The 15,705-nt window shown below is 44.0% G+C and overlaps 1 protein-coding gene and 1 long non-coding RNA gene across 5 annotated transcripts in view; one reads left to right on the plus strand and one right to left on the minus strand.

The window, feature by feature from the left end:
* Window positions 1-7,243, plus strand: part of LOC133154819 (uncharacterized) — a 59,052-nt gene extending 51,809 nt beyond the window's left edge. Inside the window, exons 6-8 of one of the 4 annotated variants that reach the window (XR_009714546.1) lie at window positions 3,169-3,233; window positions 3,543-3,603; window positions 3,693-7,243. This is a non-coding gene — a long non-coding RNA (uncharacterized LOC133154819). Of the gene's footprint in view, window positions 1-3,168; window positions 3,234-3,542 lie in introns of all 4 variants that reach the window. The other 3 variants (XR_009714544.1, XR_009714545.1, XR_009714543.1) reach the window with 3 other exon arrangements.
* Window positions 7,244-8,596: 1,353 nt separating this feature from the next.
* The window catches only part of si:dkey-215k6.1 (transmembrane protein 132B), an 84,387-nt gene continuing 77,278 nt past the window's right edge, over window positions 8,597-15,705 (minus strand). The window contains exons 7-16 of the mRNA XM_061279864.1: window positions 14,197-14,414; window positions 13,569-13,632; window positions 13,368-13,499; window positions 13,205-13,282; window positions 12,880-12,942; window positions 12,584-12,712; window positions 11,106-11,234; window positions 10,270-10,554; window positions 9,917-10,185; window positions 8,597-9,181 (exon numbers count right to left, since the gene is read on the minus strand). Of these exons, the coding sequence (XP_061135848.1) occupies window positions 8,602-9,181; window positions 9,917-10,185; window positions 10,270-10,554; window positions 11,106-11,234; window positions 12,584-12,712; window positions 12,880-12,942; window positions 13,205-13,282; window positions 13,368-13,499; window positions 13,569-13,632; window positions 14,197-14,414 (1,947 nt within the window). The 3' untranslated portion in view covers window positions 8,597-8,601. The remainder of the gene's footprint in view (window positions 9,182-9,916; window positions 10,186-10,269; window positions 10,555-11,105; window positions 11,235-12,583; window positions 12,713-12,879; window positions 12,943-13,204; window positions 13,283-13,367; window positions 13,500-13,568; window positions 13,633-14,196; window positions 14,415-15,705) is intronic.

Below are 15,705 nucleotides of genomic sequence, written 5' to 3' on the forward strand. Positions count from 1 at the left end.
ATATGGAAACCAACCTATGAGTAGATCAACCTTTCTTGTGTGTGTGTGTGCGTGTGTTGGCCTAAAAATAGGTAGCATCATAATCCAATAGTAAAGACACAAACACACATCTCATGTGTGTGTTTGTGTGTGTGTTTTTGAGTTACTTTTCTGTAAAGAAAGACAATTTCTTTCTCGAACAAAAAAAAAAAGAATCACTTTCTCATCAACGAATCGGGAGATTTTTCTTCCCCAATATCTTTTCTTTTGTTTATTAATTTCATAAATTGACTAGCTCACATGCAAAATTGGTGCGTCATCAAATTTGAAATGAAACAGACGAGTTTGTGCAACTTTCACAACGGGATTCTTGTCCAAAGTCGTTATGGATCAAGACAAACAACGGCACATGTGACCCAGACAAGCGTGCTGCTGTTTTCTAGTCCGTGACCGCGTTTAAGGCAAACTAATAGCGCTGTGCCGCCACCATAAATCTCCAGGAAAATCGCATCACCAAGATGGAGAGCTCACTGCTATCATTTCAATGCTGTGTGTGTACTTGTGTGCGTGTGGCAGAGGAGAAAGAAGATCCACTCATGCACTAAAGTCTGTCATTTTCCTTTCAAGCCGCCATTTTGTGGCTGCGCTCCAGATGTACTACAACCAAGATCAAGCACATTTCACCTTGTGACTTGAAATTTAGTGCTCATATGTATTATGAGAAGTCCGCCATTTTGGGTGCAATTGGCTATTCGCGGCAATTAGCTTCCACTTCGTAATAACCTCTTGAATGAAACTGAACCGTTTTTTCACTTAGCGACGTAAAAATCGGTAGACTACTCGTTTGGATTTCGAGCCATTTGCAGAGCATGTGCAAAAACAAAATTGTGCTAGAGAGTTTTGAAAGATTAATCCCTTTTTGCCTAATTCTCTTGAGAACATTTTATCTGACAGACATCTCTATCATGAGCCATCCCACACAGAAATGCCTGAAATCACACAACAAGTCTGCCATTTTGGTTCGCAGCAGCCATTTTGGACTATTTCCTGAAGTTGCAGACACAAAACGCTCCCGGAGAATATTTGAGCCCCCAAAGTCATTTGGCAATTGGAATTTGCAAGGCATGTTTGTTGTGATTAGACCCACCAAAAAGTCTGAAGGAACTATGCTCGAAAAGAAACAGGAAGTCTGCCTTTGTTGCTTTCAAACGGCCTTTTTGGGTCATTTGAGGGATTTTGTGTCAACATAGTTTAACAATCCACCATAAAAGCTTTACTTTAATAAGTCGACCCCACAAGGTCAGAACTTGAGAAAGCCCAACTCCCAACAAATCTGCCGCTTTACAGGTTTGCAACAGTTGGTGGCAAGCCCGTTTCAAAACCACCTATAAAGGCAAACCAATGAAAGGAGCCAATGGGATCAATTGAAAGGAAGGTACCGATTGATTCAAATAAAAAAAGGGGAACATAAAGGTAACAAGTAGAAGGAGACACACATAGGATGACTTGCTGTGACAATAAAAACTGGCGACAGGCGCACAAATCGACACACAATAGCAGTGGTGACAATCCAGCCTATAAACCGCACACACAAGGGTCCGCTTTTTAATCCTAACCCGGAAAAAAAAACACAACCGAGACCCGGCGAGGGCCGACGGGATTTCCATTCAATTGCATAATGAGTGTAAAGAAAACAAAATGTCTGCATTCCCAATGCGTCCTTATCCTTCCTCTGCTATGAGGAATATCTGCAACAATGAGAAATGAAAAAAACTGTTAAATTACAAGAACCCAATTTATGTTTATTTTCTTTGCAACATTGCAAAGAAGATAGAGGAGGAATAAACGCGAACCCATGATTGACCCTTGAGGGACCCTGCACAGATGCAGAGCCTTGGAGAAGGAGTATTTTGACAGGGATGGGGGATATTCACCAACCCAATGGCTCCAGATTGATACTTTTTACTAGGAGCAAAGTGACCCATAGCCTCAAACTTAGTCTCATTTGCTTTCAACTTCTTATGCATTTCCAAAAAAAAAAAGATCCAAAAAGTCATCCGTCGAGTGTTTGCGCTTGGACCGCTGCGGTTTGCAAAGTTCCTCAGTGGCGTCAGCACGTCGCGCGCATGAGTAATTGGACGTGGGCGACGTTAGCACGCCCTTGGTGCCCTGGCCCCGATCAATCTGAGCAGGAAGTGTTGGCTTTAGCCCCGCCCACCTGCCACGGCCAAGGGAATTCATATTAATCAAGCATTGATTCCGCCCGAAAGACTGACCGCACGTTACTCACCATCTATTCATCCTTTTATGTGCTCCTCTTCATCCTCTTCTTCTTTTACATCCCATCCTCCTCTTTTTCCATCTGCCTCCACTTATTTTTTGTCTTTTAGCGTCATTATCCTATTATCCGCCATCAGCCGCCTCACTCCTTCCCGTTCTCCATTTACCTTCTTTCATTCCGCTCTCTCGTTCGTCCTCTCATCGGGCCTTCTTTACAGCCCAGCGCAGGAAAAAACTGAGAGAAGAAAGAGAGGAGGAGGATGAGAAGGGCTCAATAAAACACAATGGCCCATTCTTGTTGTGTCATTCCATTAGTCACCTGGACGCCAGGATGGAGAGTGCCGGGGCTTTGGGACTGAATCAGAACACGAGCAAAATCCAGAGAAAAGAAAGAAAAGAAATAAAGTTTTATCCCTAAGAGACAAAAGTGGCATTTTTTTCAGGGGGTAAAAAATGGTGATAAAAGGTATAATCTCGCAACAGTTTCGTTTCATGGAAAAATAAGATGTACAAAAAATTGTCACTTTTTGCCAAAGATAATCTTTGGAAAAAAAAAAAAACACTGTGAGAAATGTTCTAAATTTCATCCATCCATTTTCTGCCCTGGAGTCTACCCCAATTGACTTTGGGCAAATTTGAATTCTTGAAATTTGACACACTAGGTCAGATTTTTAAAAAAACGAAAAGAAGTTTGTAAAAAAAAAAAAATGCCCTTAGAAAAGAAAAAAAAAAAAAATCAATTTTTTTTTTTTTTTTTTTACAAATCATGTTTCCAATCGTGAATACCAACAAAAACGATCACTCGTAAAAACTAGTTGCTCACTGGACATTTTTATTCTTTATGTTTTCTTGAAAAAAACGTTTTCATCATATGAGCCACTGATAACCTTTTATTTTTCTCTTTCAAAGGAGTTCCGGTGGCGATTTTGCCCCTGACAAGTTGAAGTTGCGTGCACTTGACATGTTTTATCTCGGTGAGCCACATTGCTCCCATTAATTTAAGAAATTGAAGGAGAATAATGGTGCTTCCAAATCTATTTGAAGACTTGTTGCCATCATAAAACCTTTTTATTAACTTGACAAGTTTTGTGTCAGTTTTCATTTATTTTTACTATTTCCCAACAGAATCCAAAAAGCTTACTTGAGGGAGTGAGGGGTGGGGGGGCAGTTTATATCATTAAATACCGTTAAAAAAAAGTCTTGCAGTGCCTGAGAAATCAAAGTTTCATCAGTTCCAGTGCTTGCATCCAAGAAAGTACTTTGAGATTTTTTTTCTTCCCCAGGACGGACGGCGGCACAGCGGCAATTACTGGACCATCATTGCGCTGTCAGTAGTGCTGGCTTGTGAGTGAACGATTCGTTCAAAAGACCGAATATTTTCAGTGAACGAGAGTGACCGAATCACTTCCTAAACGGAGTCCTTCTTTTTTCAGTTCATATGACTTCAACCAGTAGGTGTCGGTAATGCCCATTGAAGCTGGTGCCACCTCGCCGTAAAACAAAACGAAGAAGAAAATGACGTAATTTCCTGTTCACAAACGAGTTGTGAATTGCATTTCCCCTTCACCAACGAACGAATCTGTGAGTGATTCGCATTTCTAGTTCTTTGCGAGAACGGATCAGTGAGGGAACGAATCCTGACTTTCCCGTTGGCGAACGAGTCAATGGGTCAACTGCCTTCCTTCCCGTGCATCAACGGATCAGTCAGTGAACGTCTCCTGGCGTGAACTATGTAAGCCAGAATGTAGATGTACGATTTGCCAAGGAAAGAAAGAACCACTCAGTAAAACACTTTGATGCACGTTTTCTCCAAGCTAACGACTAACTTTATTGCATGAAGGGATGCGCCGTTATGCAACAACGGGGAGATTATGCTTCTCTTTGGGTAATTTTGATATTATAATACTTATAGTAGTTTATAAATAACGTGTATGCATATATACGCCTAAATATTGTTATCCAATATATCTACTGCAAGTTCACATTAGATTGCTGGTTTGAAATTTTTTTTTATTATTATTATTTTTATTTTAATCAACATTAAAACCTGTTAAAACTTGTCTGGTATTTTTTTATTCCTTGTCTTCATTTTTTGGGGCATGAAAACAAAAATCTGACGTTCTGTTAACTGCTTTATATGACAATATGTATATATATGTGTTTTACGTTGTGTAACGTGTTGGTGTCCCCCAAAATAAAGAGCAAGTAGTCAAATACACATTCTTGACACGTACAAAAAATACGTGCAATAGGTTCACTACACGAGGTAAAAAAAAGAATAAATAAAGGGTTAATTGCACAATAAGAACACATTTATGCATGTCCTCTCACCTGTGGTCGAACCAAGTTATTACTGTGGAAGAACCCGTGTTACTAACCAGTCAGCTATTTCCACCTCACAGCCTCTGGTCGTCTGCACTGTTTTGTACTAGTGAGGTGCAGTCCAGTTAATTGAATCTTTAGAATTGGTTCACTCAACATTTTTGTTCAAAAGAATCGTTCACCGAACCATTCGCTACACTTTATTTATTCTTTTTTACCTCGTGTAGTGTACCTATTGTAGTGTCCATAAAGTGTACCTAATCACAGACCATTTCATTAGGGAAAAAGCTTAAGTAAAAGTGAAAAGTGCCACACCCGCCCTCACCCCCACTTTCTGATTGGCTGTTTGATCTGTGACGTCACTTGGACAGTCCATTAGGTACACCGCCATTTTCAAGTGTATCTAATAAGAGGCCACTTTATTAGGGAAATATTATGGTCAAAAGTCACGTGTCAAGCTCTAGTCCTCAGGGCCGCATTCCAACATGTTTTCCAAGATTCCCTCGTTAAGTGCACCTGCGTGAAAAGTTTTTGGTCATTTTCACGTTCTGCAGGAGCTAAAACTTTTCACGCAGGTGCACTTAACGAGGGAATCACACAGACACTCCATTAGGTACACCGCCATTTTCAAGTGTACCTAATAGGCCACTTTCTTAGGGAAATATCATGGTCAAAGGTCACAGGTGTCAAGATTTAGTCCTCGGGGCTGCATTCCAACATGTTTCCCAAGATTCCCTCGTTAAGCGCACCTGCGTGAAAAGTTTTAGCTCCTGCAGAATGTGAAAATGACCAAAAACTTTTCACGCAGGTGCACTTAACGAAGGAATCACGCGGACACCCCATTAGGTACACTGCCATTTTCAAGTGTACCTAATAACAGGCCACTTTATTCGGGAAATATCATGGTCAAAGGTCACAGGTGTCAAGCTCTAGTCCTCGGGGCCGCGTTCCAATATGTTTTCCAAGTTACCCTCGTTAAACACACTTGCGTGAAAAGATTTTGATCATTTTCACGTTTTGCGGGAGCTAAAACTTTTCACGCAGGTGCGCTTAACGAGGGAATCACACTCCATTTGCAGGTGCAGTCCAGTTAATTGAATCTTTAGAATTGGTTCACTCAACATTTTTGTTCAAAAGAATCGTTCACCGAACCATTCGCTACACTTTATTTATTCTTTTTTACCTCGTGTAGTGTACCTATTGTAGTGTCCATAAAGTGTACCTAATCACAGACCATTTCATTAGGGAAAAAGCTTAAGTAAAAGTGAAAAGTGCCACACCCGCCCTCACCCCCACTTTCTGATTGGCTGTTTGATCTGTGACGTCACTTGGACAGTCCATTAGGTACATCGCCATTTTCAAGTGTAACTAATAACAGGCCACTTTATTAGGGAAATATCATAGTCAAAGGTCACAGGTGTCAAGCTCTAGTCCTCGGGGCCGCGTTCCAATATGTTTTTCAAGTTACCCTCGTTAAACACACACAACCGATTCTAAAGATTCATGTCACTTGCCTGGAATGCATATCACTAGTACAAAACAGTGCAAGCAATTGTAGGCTGCCGGTCAAAATAGCCGACTGGTTAGTAACTCGGGCTCTTGCTCGGAAGAACTTGGTTCAAGCCCAGGTGCGAGAAAAGTTAAGTCATTTTCTTCTTTTTGTTTTACGGCGAGGTGGCACCAGTTTCATTGGGCATTACCGACACCTACTGGTTGAAGTCATATGAACTAAAAAAAGAACGAATCACTTGAGGAAGTGAAAATGGAGGTGTACCTATTGCAGTGTCCGTGTAACATCACAGATTTGTTGAACGATTCGTTTGAACGAATCTTTTGAGAGAACTGATTCCAAAGATTCAGTTCACTTAAAAGAACTGTAATGCACATCACTAGCTGTCAGGCAGGGGTCTAAAGGTACTCCTAAATTGCCACAGCACTACTTTTCTCTTGTTCTTTTCTGCTGACCCAAACAGTCAACCACTAGTTTGTGAATTTTTACGGAGTTTTTTTTTTCTTAAGCGTTTTTACAGTATCTATGCAATTCTGAGTTTCCCCCCACATCACAAAAAACATGCTTGATAGGCCGATTGGGCACTCTAATTTGCCTCTAGGTGTGAGTGCGGATGGTTGTTCGTATCTGTGTGACGTGCGATTGATTGTGTGTGTGTGTGTGTGTGTGTGTGCGTGCGTGCGTGCATGTGTATATATATATGTGCAATTTTCACACACACGCATCAAGCCTATATATAACAGGCATACTCCAAGCGCCCCCACTGTATGTCAACCAGATGCTTGTGTTGTTGTTAGCCGTAATGGAAACTGAAGTGCGTTTGCTGCTATTAGCGTCTCCCCTTTCAAATAGCTGCTATTATAATAATGACACCCCTTTTTATCAGGATTATTGTAACAACGGTGAGCATTAGCGTTAGCATAAACGTTGTGCTGCCAGGTGGAGGAAAATGTCGCCACTGGAGCACCCCTGCACGCAACCCGCCTCACTTGGAAAGTGGCTTTTTCGGAGGTTTTTTTTTCCCAATTCAAAAACGGTGTGTGCGACGTGTGTGGACAAAGTGGTGACACGTGAGCTCTTGTTGTAGATCCTGTTTATTTACCTATGTACAACATTTGATTACATGGCCAGTAACGTTTACAAATAATAAATATTGCCATCCCAACGATGTGGTTGTCTCTTTTCATTGTCGTCGTTCTTCGCGTCATCACCTGAGCTTTTAACACAAAACGACGGTTTTGTGCGTGCGCCGCCATCCCCTTTGACCTGGCCTCAGTGCTGAATTGAAATAAATAATTCATTTCTAAAGTAAACACTTGCAAAGAACACAAGGAAAACCAGACTATATTTCAAAATAAAACTATAAAGAAGTCAAATCTACAGTAATACAATAAATGGTCTCACCTACAGGAAGGAGGAAGTGTTTTCACCCAATGGGAGGACGGGTTGACAAAGAGAGCCATCGTTGGCAAGAAGTTTGAAACAACAGGTAGTGATCTCACTTCCTGTTGCCAATTGTGCAAGTTTGAGTCTTGGTTCATTTCCTTCCAATCTTCTTTACTTTGAAGACAGGAAATGACTCCATTCAAAGATTTTGTCCACAGGAAATGTCAAAAACTTTGAGTATATTAAAAATAGATCCTACGCATCTAACAATAAATAAAACTACAACATAAAACATTTTCATGGGCGTGGGAACTCTTGTCCTTGTACTGAAATGGCAACAAATGAGCCAAGTTGATGGTTGCTAAGTAAACACTTCCCAGCACGCCCTTCAAAGTCAAATCGTTTTTTAATTCTCACATCCTGCCACTACTTGTGCAAGTTGGGGTGCCCGTTGTATCGCAGTCCCCCACTTTGGACACGAAAAAGCTTTTACTTTGTGGACAGGAAATGTTGAACAATTTTGGACACAAGAAATGTCAAAAAGAATCACCACTTTTTGACAATATTAAAATAGGTCCTAAACCCAAACGACATTTTGCATGTGACAATAAATAAAATGTTTTGTATGCAAATGGTAACTCTTATTGTGAAAAGCACGATGGTTTCCTGGTAATGGCAACGAAAGAGTCAACTTGGGCGCAGATTTCCATTTGACTCACTCATTTTGAAATCTTTTATTGCATGAGCTTGACTTCCACTTCCTGTTTGTGTTAAGCAACATTCTTGGCTAGTCCTCGCTCGCCGTCCTTCCCTTTGCCCGCCCATGCCATTCCCGCTTCCGTCCAAAAGGCATCACAGGTGAATTGTTTTCATGGGTTCACCAAGACCCAAATGCCTGGTTCCGACTGGATCCCCCCAGGCACCATCCCCTAAAATGTTACCCCTTGGTCACCCGGTTCGATGCCCGGTCCCCCCCGACAGTCACCTGTTGTCGCGCAGCCTTTCCACGTGGCTCCGGGTATCCGACTGGCCCATGTCCAAATGGTGGCAGACTCTCCCAGTCTCCTTCAAGACACTGACCCCCCTACCCCTGACCCCCCGCCGCCCGACCCTGCCCCACATAGTCACAAATTGTCTTGCAACCTCTCCATGTAGCCCCTGATTTCCGACCGGCCCATGTCCACGTCGTGGCAGACCCACTTGATGTCGTCCTCGCCACCCTTGCCGAGCAGGACCGAGGGGTCGGCGTACGGGCCGCCGGCCCCGCCCCGGTGGTGGTCGTTGGGGAGCACAGTGGCAAACGAGGTGAATTTGACTCGTTTGCGTTTGCCGGTGGCCCTGGGAGAGTTGTTGAGATGCTCGGCGTCGTGTCGAACGGCGGGGATGGTGGAAAGGCACTGGTGGGGGTCTGGGAGAGCCCGGGGTAAGGTCTGGCCGCGGGAGACGCCCCGGTGGCCCCCGCCGCCCCGGCTGGCGGCCACGGCCAAGGCGGTACCCGCCCCATTGAGAAGGTACTTGCTTTCTTCGTAGGCGTCGCCGCGGTCGATGACGGTGGTGCATTCGTCGGGCGGCACCCCCGGACACGGATCGGCCTGGTCCGGGTGCTCCGCCAGGAGGTCGGCCTCATTGCCCAGCCAAACCCAGTCGTGGGCGTGGTTCATGTTGCCGCCTGTCTCCAGCACGGGCACCTGCTTGTGGCGGTACCTGACAATGACATGCCACAACAACCTCCGTCATTTTTGCTGCCTTCAAAACCACTTACATCTTCTTTGCCAGCTTCAATGTCAAGTTATGTCATCTTTGGTACCTTGAGCTGCAGATTCTGCTGCCTTCGGCACCTTTACAGAACGACTTTGTTTCAACAAGTGGTTGTGAAGTTCTTTTTAGACATTTTAAAGCAAGTCGTGTAATCTTAGGGTACTCGTATGACTTTGTATGTCATAATGGATGTTTTACTCTGAAATTCTAACCTAAGTTTCTAACCCTCTTAGTTTGAAGGCCCTTGCTACGCACCAACGGAGCGGTGCTCCCAATTTGTTTGTATCCCTGCTGTACAATCACGATAAAGGCATTCTCCTCTCCTCCACTTTGGAACTCTTACACTAGTTTGCAGCCCTACTTTGAAATCCTCTTCCTGGTTTGGATGTGTACTTTGAAACCTAACCCAGGTTCCAAAGCCTACTTTGAAACCATAACCCTATTTTAGCTGAAACCTCAACCTTAGCTTGAAACCTTTCTTTGAAACCCTAGGCCCAGGATTAAATCCTCATTGGAAATGCTAGTCCGTTCATGCGTTCAATGACTTCAGCTCAGCTCATTGTAACAGCAAATTCTGTCATCCTTGGTACCGGTAACAGTGAGTGGTGTCATTTCTGGTACCCTTAACAGCATCTTGTGCACTCTTTGAGACCTCAACAATGAATTTTGTTTTGAACCTACCTGAAGGCAAAGCTGACGCAGTTGATGAGGAAGACGAGGATGGCCAGACAGAAGACCCCCAAGAGGGCGTACATCCCGATCTCCAGGTCCGACAGTCCCCTGGTGCTCTGGCTCAGCTCGCTGTCCGAGGCTCCGGGCACCTCCACTTGCGCCGGGTAGCCGGCGTAGTCCCCCGCCCGGCTCGGACTCCCTCCGCCAACCCGGCCACCACCGCCTGCTTTCCCGCCCGTCGCCCGATGGGTCACGGTGCTCTTGGTCGTTAAGCTCACCTGACAATTGGACGATCAATCAGCAAGTTGGCGTTTATTAGCAAGATTTGGCCAAGTAAAACAATATTTTTGTTGTTGTCCAACCTTCCTCATGGCGCCTTCCTCGCGGTCCACAGCCACCGCCACACTTTTTGACTCCCACTCGACTCCGTCTCCGGCTCTCAGCTGCTCGGTGTCGTTGTCGGGCCCTCCCCCTTCCTCCGGACTTCCGCCCTCGGCGACGCCGAACTTGACCACCACGTTGCCAACACCTGACGCCAACACGCTTTTCCTCTTGGACTTCTGACAGGTCTCTGAGATCACCATCTCAACGCGCACCAGCGCCCCCTGGCCCTCACCTTCCGCCACCACTACGGGCCAGTGTTGTTCCTGAGGGAGCAATTCCACCAACAAGAGGGGACATTCACGAGCTTCTTGACTGACCCACCAACCGACTGACAAAGTTACTGACTGAACTGACCAGTTGGGTGACTGAGTGACCAACTCACTACCTGACCCACTTACTGACTGACTAAATGAAATCCAGCTGGTTGAGTGACCAACTTTTGAACTAACTCTCACAAATTTTCTGACTGACTGACCGACCGATTGACTGGCTAACAGACTGGTTGAGTAACCAACTTAAAACAACAAATAAATAACGATAAATAAATGACTGATTGACAAACTAATTGCTTGATTTACTAACCAAATTAATGACTAATATCAACCTACTGTCATAACTAAATGGTCGCCTAAGAGTTAACTGAGTGACCAACCGGCTAACTCACCGACCTATTGACAATAGAGTGCTGGTTAGCTGAGTGATGAGCTGACTAACCAACGAACTAACCACTACGATGTACCTGTGTTGCTCCTGAACAATTTAACTAGTAAGGGGCGAAAGGCAAAACATTGCGGGCGCTAATTGAAGCTCCTACCTGATTAGTTACGGAGATGACATTGTCGTCCAATGACACGGCAGACAGAAGAAAGTCCTTGGGGTCGTATATGTCAAGCGGCGTAACGGAGCCGTCGCTGTAGTGGATCCAAGCACTGATGGCGGCTTCCTGAAATGGAATCATAAGCACTTTGAACGCATTTAGCTTTTCACCGCAGCACAATCTGTTGGAGATACCCCATTTAGACCTAAGGCAAGCAGACTAACTGTTCAAAGTGGACCACCATGGCACCGCCGTGTATGAAAATTGGTCTTATATTTTAACTAACTCGCTGGTTAGTTGATTTACTAACTCAATCAAACCAACTGTAACTGACCAACTACAACACGCTTAAACTGGCTAACGAACTGACATCCTAACAGAAAACGGATTGACTGACTGACTAACCAAGAGGCTAAGAAACCAATTGACCATATGAGAAACATACTAGATAAACTGCCTGACTTACCGACTGAGCGACTCATTAAGCACCTGGATAACTAACTAATTTGCTGACTAGCAATCTGACTGAGTGATTAAACAATCTGTTCAGCAACCCCGATCGTTTTTGACTGCTGAAGAACTGACTCGGCTACTAACAGAATACGCGCTTGTCTGATCAACCGACCCGTCAACTGAGGGACAAACTAACCAAACATCGACAAACATACTGTGTGTGAACTGATTTACCACTTGTAAAAATGTATTTCGTGATGTGCGTGTTGTCATGGCAACAGGCTCCTTCCTGCCTCTAATTGACCTTAGTACAGGTGGGAACATGATAGTAGCGCATATCTGGCATTGCTCAAGCAGACATACACATACACGTAGCACTAACACACACTTAGTGGAGTTTGTTCGTGGCTGACAGTTAGGCAGGCGGCTAATTAGGAGCCGATTATCACATAAGGCAGATAAGCAGCGTGAGATGTTCACAGCGAAGGATTACTCTTTGGATCGGCTGATTACGACCTCGGGGCTTCTCCTTCCACACCGACCTGCCGTCTACTTGTGCGAGTGTGTGCCCCGAGTTTTACTGAAAAGATACAAAGAGCCCCCCAGGTGATGTCAACTCTCCTATTTCCGATTTGTCGAGCGTAAGTGTAACAAACGCAATTACCTGATCACAAGCGCTTTAGCAAGTGTACATGGGACACTTTTAATGGTCATTCCAGGGTTCAACTTTTAGTGTCTAGCTTAGCTTTGCTAAGTGACAACAAAGATACTAGAGTTGTAATTACAATTGAGACTGTTGTTGTTTTTTTACTACAGCAACAATTTTACAGTTACGCCTAAAAGTAGTTCTAATTTTTACATTTGTACAACAGTTAAGAAGGCAAACTCACCTGACACACAACTCCCTGACACGAAAGTGAATCAGCTTTAGCACCAAAAAAAGCGTCATTTATTTGGACTCAAAAACAAATTTGACAAATAATGATTAAAAAGAAGCGATTGTGTAGTGCGTGTCCTCCTACCTGTTTGGGCGCACGCAACAATTCGCTGGCGGTGGCGGTCATCAGGACGGCTTGGTAATTCCCGCCAGCGGGTGCCAAGCTGAGCGTGAGCGAGGCCACCAGCTGGACCCCCATGTCGGCGATGGCGACCTATGCGTTCAAAAAATGATATGTCACAATTACAATTAGCAACCACTGTAGTTACAATACAAGGTACAAAATAAGTTTTAAAGATTACGATTTACGATTTGTTCTGCAATGCGGTTTAGGCAGAGTATGATTACGATTACGGTTGACTGTACTTGCATTTTTCTTACCTTGTCATCCAACACGGTCACCGTCTTCTCTGCCAGGATGGAGTCGGACAGAGGCGACATCACCTGCCAAGCAAAAGACAGGCCAACTTTTTATTTGTAACCGAGGGCGCAGCGTTTCGACTGACAATGGCCACCTTCAAAGTCCGACAATGACAAGTGTGATATCTTCACAAATCAACGCGACAAGTAGAGAGTGTCACATGAGCCGACGTGTGAATGGAAAGAATGGAGAGGCAGAAATTGTCACACTCACAAATGTTGACTGGGATACCCACAGGAAATGCCGGCTAAATTCTGCTTGTGTGTGTGGGTGTGTGTCAAGTACTTGGATAGTGGTGATGCCTAGGTCTCGTCCAATCAGAATGCGTCCGTCGACCAACCTGGCAATGCGTTCGTCTTCCACCTGGGTAAAATAAAGGTCACTTTATTAGGTACTCCCTGATTAAACAGGTACCTAATGAAGTGTCTGGTAATTATGGCACAGGTACCTTGAGCTGATCCAGAACCAAGTGAGTGATGTCGGCCTGCCAGTCGGAGCCCAGCATGCGCACCACCTCCCCTCCCGGGTCGGACGGCTCGGCCACAAAGTGCGTGAGGACGCGCACCAGGGCGTACTGGTACTGTAGGACAAGGCACGCGTCAGCGCCGAACATCTTCATCGGCAGATCTTTGCAAGCAAAGAGGAGAACCTGCAGTGTGCAGCCTTTTCCCTTCCTCTCGTCGTCCTCGTCGTCTTCGCTGTCTCTCGTCGGCCTGATCAAAGATGCCGCAGACCATGTTCATGGAAGGAAAACAAAAATCTTGAGATGTCAGTGCTGCTGCAAGCTAACGCACATGCTTAACATATTGAATATTATATTCAATGACTCTTTTTGCAAATATATACCAAAATCCCAAAATATATATTTTTTGCACGGAAATAATTTGTGGGGGAAAGATTGTGGTAAAAAAAAAAAAATCATGAAAAAATTCAATCCAATTTTGGAACATTCAGATTTTTTTTCTTTCGACTTAATTTTTTTTTCCAACACATAAGTTCTTTCTGGTAAAACAAATCAGGAAATAACAATTCTAACTAGACAATACATTAAAAAATGTCAATCCTCAGCCCTTTTGTTTGTTTCTCGGAGTTTTCAATTTTTAAATTTTTTTTTTGCATGACAGCTAAAACCGTGTAAAGTGAGAAGAGAGAGCGTTTCCATATTCTGACGCAGCGGTAAACTTCATTGTGTCCATTCGTGACAGTTTTTGAAATTGTTGAAGGGCTCCTTCAATCTGGACGCTTTCCAAGCCCCAGTTTGATTGGTTCCCTCTCACCTTTTGCTGTTGGCAGCGTTGGGGGAGATGGGCACACGCCAGCCTTTGACCTGGCTGAGCTCGGTGTCGGATACGTGGATCTGCAGAGGCAGCTTGGGCACCCAAACGTCCAGCAACAGGCTGGACGTCAGGTGCATGTATGCAAAGACCACCGACACCTGCAGACGCCCGCGCATCTCCTTGCCATTCACCAGAACCTCATCGCAATTCCCGGAAACCTGCGTGACAAACACAAGGCGGATGCTGGAAATAAAGTTGGACTGTATTCGATTGTTTTAGCGCACTTTGAGGCGACTTTTGCTGAGTTGGCAATGTGAAACGAAATCAAGTTAAAAACATCCGTCTGATAACACACACAAAGTGAACAAGTGTATTTTGTTTTCGTGTGTGTGTTTGTTGCTGAGTGTGAGCTTTGAGGACACTGAAGAATGGTTTTAATCTGGGTTGCTTTGCCACAGCAACCACGGCGACAAAAGCCAGACGCGAGGAATTGGGAAGCAAAAAGCGGCGGCCTCAGCACTTCAACAAGTGCGCGGTGGAGGAAGAAAAAAAAAACACACACAAAAAATCCCAAACTGTCAAACTCCATCCGGCAGCGCTAAAAAAGCAATGGAAACTTCCGCCTAACTTTCTCGACTGCTTCAAACAAATATCGTATTTAGCTTGGCTTTGCTGTCTGTCATTTTTTTTTTTTAGCTGAAAGAGAAACATCCAATCATGTGTGGGTTGATCTTGTGGCATACTATACAATTAGCGCTATATGCTAATTAAACAGCTGATTATACATACCACAGGTTGGGGCTATAAATGCTCACTGGGTGGGTGGGCCGCTCTATTAGGTACACCTGCACTGTATCATAAAGAGGGCAGGAGAGCCGGAATACATTGTAACGGAGGATATACATACATATACTTCCTGGATGCAGTATATATATTTATTTATAAAAAATAATAATATCTACACTTTATTTATAATGTATTTAAATGCATATCAATATTAATATTGATGATATGTAAATTTTTTATTGAATATTTACGTTAAATTGCGACATGGCTTATATTAAAACGTGGTACTTTTCCCGGCATGGCTGCCGTATTTCTTAGCATGCAATTTGATGCGACGCATTGAAAAAAAACAAGTGACTTCTCAACCCTAATTTCTTATCCCAGCAAAAGAGCTAAATGAATTTTCAATGTAAAAAATAGGTGTAAAATCAGATCCAAACTTCTGAGCTGTACCACAAATGCTTAGCCTTTTAAATTTTATAAAAATGATCTCTCCTTGAGAGGGGAGGGGCATTGAGAACAACAAAAAACAATCCCACTTTTGGGATCCTACTTTTGACCTCAACCACAACCATTGTGCAGGCTTAGCTGAGAAACCTTTGGCCTTGAAGCGGACTTGAACGTCAACAACCAAGTGAGGGTGGTGGACTTGCTCGCTTGTTTGGGGACTGCACTGCACTGCTGCATGCTGTGAGAAGAAAAAAAATCCCCTTCAACTCTCCC

This window comes from Syngnathus typhle, linkage group LG5, assembly GCF_033458585.1.
Source record: "Syngnathus typhle isolate RoL2023-S1 ecotype Sweden linkage group LG5, RoL_Styp_1.0, whole genome shotgun sequence".
NCBI lineage: Eukaryota > Metazoa > Chordata > Actinopteri > Syngnathiformes > Syngnathidae > Syngnathus > Syngnathus typhle.